General features: G+C 56.7%; 1 protein-coding gene across 1 annotated transcript in view; it reads right to left on the reverse strand.

Moving 5' to 3' along the window:
- Positions 1-2,648: 2,648 nt before the first annotated feature.
- The window catches only part of TMEM180 (transmembrane protein 180), a 6,956-nt gene continuing 2,448 nt past the window's right edge, over positions 2,649-7,156 (reverse strand). The window contains exons 4-8 of the mRNA XM_009323235.1: positions 6,491-6,608; positions 5,417-5,513; positions 4,495-4,666; positions 3,730-3,923; positions 2,649-3,513 (exon numbers count right to left, since the gene is read on the reverse strand). Of these exons, the coding sequence (XP_009321510.1) occupies positions 3,260-3,513; positions 3,730-3,923; positions 4,495-4,666; positions 5,417-5,513; positions 6,491-6,608 (835 nt within the window). The 3' untranslated portion in view covers positions 2,649-3,259. The remainder of the gene's footprint in view (positions 3,514-3,729; positions 3,924-4,494; positions 4,667-5,416; positions 5,514-6,490; positions 6,609-7,156) is intronic.

Here is a 7,156-nt window from a genome sequence, read left to right on the forward strand (position 1 = left end):
TGGTGGGAGCAGCAGGTCTGTGAGGGGGAAGCTGTCGCGCTGGCTGTGTTCTGCTGTTCTGCCTATGCCTTTCTGCTCACCTGGTGGCTGCTTTGCTTCTACCGCTTTTCAGCGATGGGCAGGCCTACAGACCCGCTTGCGTTGGGTTGTGTGACGGTTTCCCCTTTAGGTTTTTCTTACGCGTTATTTGGTGCTCTTTTCTTTCTCCAGTGTGGATTTTCTGCAGTACCTGACAGTAGCAGTGGAGCTGGAGTTGCTCGGTGGCGGTTCCTCCCTGTTCCCCTCCTTTCTGTTCATTGCCACCCATCACCTTGGGGTCACCCTCGAGCGCAGAGGTGGGGTAAGAGCTGGAGGGCTGCCGCAGAGGTGCGGCAAAAGCTGGTGCAGTGCCCCGGCTGAGATGAATGTAAGCAGCAGCATGCAGTGTGCTGCCCCTGCGGGAACCACGTTCTCGGGGCTCACCGCTGGGCTCGGAGAGGCTGTAGGCAGGCAGGTGCGGTGGTCTCTTCCCAGCTGAGGCCAGGTTGCTTGTTCACCTACCCCCATCAGAGCAGACTCTGTTTTTTAAAGCAAGAACCTGCCGGGTAGAAAAGAGCCGTCAATGCTCAGCCTTCTGCTGGAAAATCAGTTGCGTTCTTGCTGGTTTGCTGCAGTGTGCAGAGGGGAAGCGGCAAACCCCTCCGGGTTCAGTTACCACGTGCTCCGGGCAGTGCCTGTGATCTCTTCCTCCCCCTCCCAGCCCCTCTGCTGGCCTTGCAGAAGCAGCAGTGCTCCATTTTGTAACCTGCAGCGACCGGACAGAAAGGTGCCATCTCCAATCTAGCATTCGTTTGATCTGCCTGACTGTTCCCTCGCACACTGTCCAAACCATGTTGCCTGGTGGTGCCCAGCACTTAAATAAAGTTATTCATATACAACCCTCAAGCCTCCTGGCCTCATCTTCCCACATTTGCAATTTTAAGGAGGCAGCTTGTGTTCTCCTCTTGCCTGTGCAGAATTGTTGCTGGCCAATCTCCGCAAGGAGACACCGCCTCTGGTCCAGGATTGCCTTCCTGATCTGGCTTTTGAGCTGAGGGAGGGGAGTCCTGGGCCACAGCTGTGGTCTGCACTGGTGGTGTCCAAAGCCGCTCTTCTCCTCAGCGACCATTATATATTGTGTTTCTTACTGCAGACAGGTCAAAGGCAGCTGAGGGGGAGAGAAGCTGTGCACAAGAGGGCTGGTGCAGGCAGCGAGGGCAGCCCTTGGCTGAGCAAGGGTGATGGGAGCGATGCCACTGTTGTGAGAAGAGCTGGCGCCAGCCCAGGCGCTTGCCGAGAACTAACATGGCAAGCTTTGCTCCCAGGGCAGGCCGGGGGGCCTGGGAAGGTGGCACAGTGCCCAGGCCAGCAACTGTCCCCAGAAGCAGCTGGTGAAGGAACAGGACAGGACAGTCCAGTCCCCAGGGCCTTCCAAAGCAGCAGGGGTAAGTGACTCGCCTCCCCCCAAAAGGCAGGTGATACACCAGCCTGCTAATCCTCCCCCTCCCCTGCAGAAACAGGCCCAGACCCCAGCACAGAGTGTTGCTGGGGAGGAACAGTCCCATTTTCTCCCATACAACCACAGTTGTGCCCCTGCGGCACTGCACGAACCCAGCCAGGTTAGATCCACCTGCTAGAAAAATCACCGAGCAGTACAGAAAAGATCATCTTTAATTTATGAAATGAAGAATCACTCTCAAACTTTGTTAGAAGTCACACAAATAACTTATGATGGAACCATCAAGAGCTACAGGAGCCTCGCGGCTGGAACGTCTTGGTCCAAGACAGAAGGCAGCCGTGTCCTGAGGCAAGACGGCAGGTTTGTGGGCTGAGACCCCAGAGGGAACCTGGCAGTAAAAGAACAGCATGCCCCTAAGCACGCACTGGCTTTCAAATGCTGCCCGCACACCCCCTCCCTCCTGCGGGCATGCGCAGGGCAGAGCTCTGCTCTGGCACATCCCTTCTGCCTGCCCAAAACATGTTGCAGGGATTGAGGAGAGACGCTCCCTCACCTCAGGGACCCCTGGCAACTACCTGCCCCATCTGGTCCCAGCCAGAATGAGGGAGACCAAACCACCTGCTCTCCTCCTTGGGTCCATGGTTTGGCAGCCTGATGAGATGATCAAACTCAGGGGCGCCATTTCAAGCGGAGAGGAGCTCTCCCCACAGAGGTAAAATCTCAACCCTGTGACTGCCCAGCATTGTGTCAGACAGGCTCCGAAGAGGAATCGAAGGCACAAAAGCAAGACCTGGTGTCTCCTCCAGGCTGTGCTCTCCCCTGCAAAAGGGGAAGGTGCCAGGCTACCTCACTGGGTCACCTGGGACAGCCCTGGGCACGGAGGCACTTCCATCGGCTGGGTTAGGGGTTGGTTCCCTGACCTCGGCCCCACAGCCCCCGCCAGCATGGGAGGGGGCTCACAGCACAGCTGTGTGACAGCACTGACCAGAAGGGGCCATGGAGAGGAGAGGAGGGATAAACACAGGCAATAGGATGCCAGATGGTATGTTCCAGCTCAAGACTCTCAGCCCAGTTCGAGCACAGCGCCTTTCCCAGCCCAGCAACAACTCTCTCTGCAAGGCCACGAAGGATGGAGCCTCAGCGTAAAACAAGCACAGCCAGCAGCCCCTGGCTGTGCAGGATATCATCCTGGGAACAAGAAATGCCTAAGAGCGGATTTGGTCCAAGAAGTGCAGCACTGTATGTGGGAGGGGTTGTACCAGCTACTGGGAAAGGCCTTCAGGGTCCTCTCGTCCCTGCTCCTGCTGTCCTGCAATCACCCCCTCGGCCACTTGGTCCCTCAGGAGCCTCCCACTCCACTCCCCAAAGCTGCAGGGCTCTAGCAAGGAAGGACTCCCTGTGCAGTCTCTTCCTGCTCAGTCAGAGAGGCTGCAGTTCCCCAGAGCCATGCCCAGGGCAGGGGACTGCACCAGGGATGTGTCTGTCTCTAGCACACGCTGCAAGCCAGCACCTCCCTGCTGGGATGAGCAGCCCTCCGCTCCCTGGGACAGGTTAGGATAAAATGTTCCTGCTCCTGTGGCCAAGCGATCTGTCCCAGGCCCCTCACACGCTGAACTTCTCTGCCTTCCCCAGCGACCACCTCCTGGAACGAGTAAACATTGGCATTACAGCATTTCACAGTTGAACAGTAAACATCAGGGTTTCTCAGCCCACAGTCCCTGCGCTTAGCCTGCAGTCCTGCACCAGCCTGGAACCAGCAACACCCTGGGGGCTCAGGCACCCCTAGATCGTTTTGACCTCTGGTGCTCGGCCTTGCGTCAGGCTTTGGCGCTGAGCCTTCACCATCTGCAGACGCTTCCCATGCAGGCTGAACTGAGACCAGCTGAGGAGCTGCAGCAGTGCACACGTGATGGGTACGAAGACGAGGAGGTAAAAGCAGCCCTGGCGAAGAGTGGGCTCCAAGGCTGCAGCAGACTCCAGCTTCGGCTGGGCACTCACCACATTGCTCAAGGGGTTGCGCTGGAAGATGTCGTAGCCTGGTATGAGAGAAGAGTTTGTGAGACTGGGCACAGCAGGGATGGACCCTTGTCCATTTTCTCTGAGTGACTGGCCTTGGAGATGCAGAGGCCAGGCACAGCTTAGCAACTGGAAGAGCCCTCTGCACCCACCCGGGGCACAGGACATGGTGGAGGACACTGAACTCACAGGTCTGTCCCCTCCTGCCCCGCTGCTTTCCCCAGCGGCATCCTTACCTGTGTATGCACAGAGCAGCCAGGTGCCGATCAGAGGGGCGAAGGTCTGGCCCGGCTTGGTGACCAGAGCCACCATCCCAAAAAGCAGCGCTGAGGCCGCCTGCTTCCTACGGTTCAGGACTAGATCCTCATCCACCAAGTCGGTGACCACCAGGTTGAGCAACTTACAGGTCCCTTCTGTGAACACCCGGTTGCTGCAGAACAACAGGCAAAGCACTGAATAGGGGCTCCAAGAAACGATGGGAGTAGGTGAGGGATCAGAGAAAACGGAGAGAGGAATGAGAAAGGTTCCCCAAGGCTTAAAATAAGAATTTCAGAAGGCTACAGGAGGGGAACACTGCTAGCAATAAGCCTTGTGAACCCTGCAGCGATGCCTTGGATCAGTCCTGACCTGCCACACAGACGGGCCTGGGGACAGGACACTGGGCCAGTGGCTAACAGGCAGCTGCAGCACACGCTGAGGGCTACGGCTGCAGAGGAGAGGAGCTCAGCTCAGCAGCTGGGAGAGGCTGCTGCAGGCTGCCCCCAGCCCTGCCAGGTCTCTGTCCTCCTGAACATCGCTGCCTCCCTCACTCTGCTGCAGGCACAGCCAGCGGATTCTGCAGTGACCCGTCCCAAGCTCAGGTGCGGTCAAAGCTGGGAGCCACATGGCTCCTGTGTCACCCTGGCTACTGCTCCCCACCTCCCACTCCTCTCCGTCAAACAGACAAGTCATTTCCCCTCCCAGGTGGCAGAGAGCAGGGGAAGCAAGTGCTGCCTGCCTACCTGGCAATGAAGATGCAGAGCAGGTACACCTGATCAGGTCCTGCCAGGAGCATGACAACGCTGAGAGCCAGCTTCAGGAAGAAGAGTCCTCGCACCACAGCGTAAACCCCACAGCGGCGGCAGAGGGACAGGAAGTAGAGGTTGTTGAGATGGGGGGCAATGTAGGAAACACCTGAGCAGAGACAGAGGCACAAATAGCTTGAGGGAGTTTCAGTATCCACCATGCCCCTAGGACTGATACTGAGAGAGGGGACAAGGCTGGCTATCGCCAGCAGGGCTGTAGGACACAAAGTACAGAATAGCCTCCATGCACATACAGAAGGCTGCAGCAGATTTACTCAGTGCCTTTGTGGCACAGCACACACTCTCCCTACAGAGGGAAGCCTTCTTCCATCAACCTCATGGGCAGGAAGGAAGAAAAGACTTGCCCAGTGTCACGCAGGGGTTGGGACCCAGCCCTGAAGCAGAAATGAGAGGGACAGGACAGCGTGACCAGACCCGGCCCACACAGAACCCTCCCAGTGTATCTCTAGGACCCGTGCCCGCAGATCTGTGGCAGCCTGGAAATGGTTCATATGCCACAAAGAAAGGGATTAAATTCAGGGCTGTGGTCCCTGCTGCATCCTGGGGAGACTACCTGCAGCCACTAAAGCTCAGAGTAATACCTCTGTGGTGTCTAGGCCTGAGTCCAGCACATTGGGCTCATCACCAGTAGAAAAGGCTCCAAGTTACTTCTCTTGTGCCCAGGAAGGACGACTTGGAGGTCCCAGGGAAGCATGTGGGGTGTGAGCATGTGCAGATCTTACAGCCCAGAGACCAGCATGTAAGCACTCCTCTCCCCAGATGGAGTTTGGGAAGAGCGAATCCAGACTTGGGCCAGGTCCTAAGCTGGCTGCTCCCTCCAGTCCCACCTGAGACTCACCGAGCAGGAAGGATCCAGTAGAGACAGAGATCTGGTCTGACAGCAGGTGCTCCAGGAACAGAGGGAAGAAGTTGCTGTTAAAGTGGCAGTGAAAAACCTGTGAAGGCAGCATGCAGATGAGGTGGGCAGGAGGAACAGCAAGAAAAAGCTAACAGCCCTCTGAGCTCTGTTATCCTAGGAGCCCTGTGTCAAGGGACCATGCAGGATGGGCCTGGAGTACTTCAGCAGAGCAAGAGCTTGGCTGTGGAGTTTATGACACTGTAGGCTGAGACTGCAAAGCTGCGACACCACCCGCCGTGCCCACTGCATGCCTCGGGTCAGTAATGCTTCCCAGCTGCCGAGGCACTGCTCAGCACACAGTGCTGCTGGGGCAGGCAGGGCAAGGAGATGACAGCAGTGAGGACAAGGGTTTGGGGGAGACAGTGGCACGGCAGGAGGGAGGAGGCAGCAGTCAGGAGGACAAGGATAAGGTGGCAGCGAGGCTCGAACACAAAGATGCAGAGCAGCATCAAGAGCCTGCCCGAGGGGAACTGAGGGATCCCCAGGGAGACGGGAGCTGTGATTGCAGCACACGAGGAAAGCTGGGCAGGCTGCTGGCATTTGGTAGTAATCACTGAAGAGAACGAAGAACAGAAATGGCAAAAGCCGGCTGGGAGGTGGATCCAGCTGGACAGTGAGACCAGTGATGTGAGCCTCAGGAAAGCAGGAGGAAACTGTGCTGACAGCCATGCCAGCAAACCGCACTCCTGAACTCATCCCCATGAGCCAGGCCTTGTGCTTCTGCACCCCAGACGGGGCTGCACAGACCTCAGCCAGCCCCCATAATCCAGCCTACGCTGCGGAGAGAGGAAGGAGCACCCCACAGCTTGCTCAGCAAGTATCCTTGGGTCACAAGCAGAGAGAGTGGTTACCAGCTGCTGAATCAGCCAGCATATGCAGGAGGCTCCAAGAACAAGTGGGTGCTGGAAACACCTCTGCCCTTCCTGAGGAACTCACATACTGCTGAGTCACCATCCCAAACAGCCAGAGCCAGCGCTCATCCTCTGAATCACAACATGTCGCTGTTGCGCCTACCTGGACAAGATTCATGCAGACAAACCAGAGGAAGTTGCGATGCCGGGAGAGCTGCTGGAGGTACTCTGCCAGGGTGATCCTCTTCTCCTGGGGGATGGAGAGTTTCTCAATGTACAGCCTAAACAGAGAGGAGGGAAAAAAAGCAACTGTGAATCCCTCACACCAAGCAGGGGAGAGCCCCCAGCTCTCTCTGTGTAGATGCAGAGCTGTCCCCCTCCTCAGCTCCTATCCCAATCCTCCCTCTCCCTGGACCAAATCAAAACAGTAGAGTCTACAACAATGTTTACTTATTGCTAGCAAGAACCACAGGCAATGGGTCTCCCAAACAGCATTTGTCTTCTGAACCCAAAATTCAGATTTCTGTCCATAAAAGCATTCTCCTCTTATTAGTCATTCCACTACACATACACTCCTCCTCCAGATCCCTGCGGTTAGCTCACCTGGCAGATCTCATCAGGATCTGCTGTGTTAGTACAGCGTAATGCTGGCAGCTCGCAACAAGAGACAAGTGAGGCAGCCCAAGGAAAAGCAAGGGAGCTGAACGGGGAAAACCAGCTGCGTCATGGCCCACCAACAACCCAGCCGCCATCAGGTAGCTAAAGCGAGGAAAAGGGTAAGAGACATTCACTTGTCCAACTCCATAGGAATGGGCAACAAGGTGGTCTC

The sequence above is a fragment of the Pygoscelis adeliae genome, unplaced genomic scaffold (assembly GCF_000699105.1).
Source record: "Pygoscelis adeliae isolate BGI_AS28 unplaced genomic scaffold, ASM69910v1 Scaffold294, whole genome shotgun sequence".
Taxonomy (NCBI): domain Eukaryota; kingdom Metazoa; phylum Chordata; class Aves; order Sphenisciformes; family Spheniscidae; genus Pygoscelis; species Pygoscelis adeliae.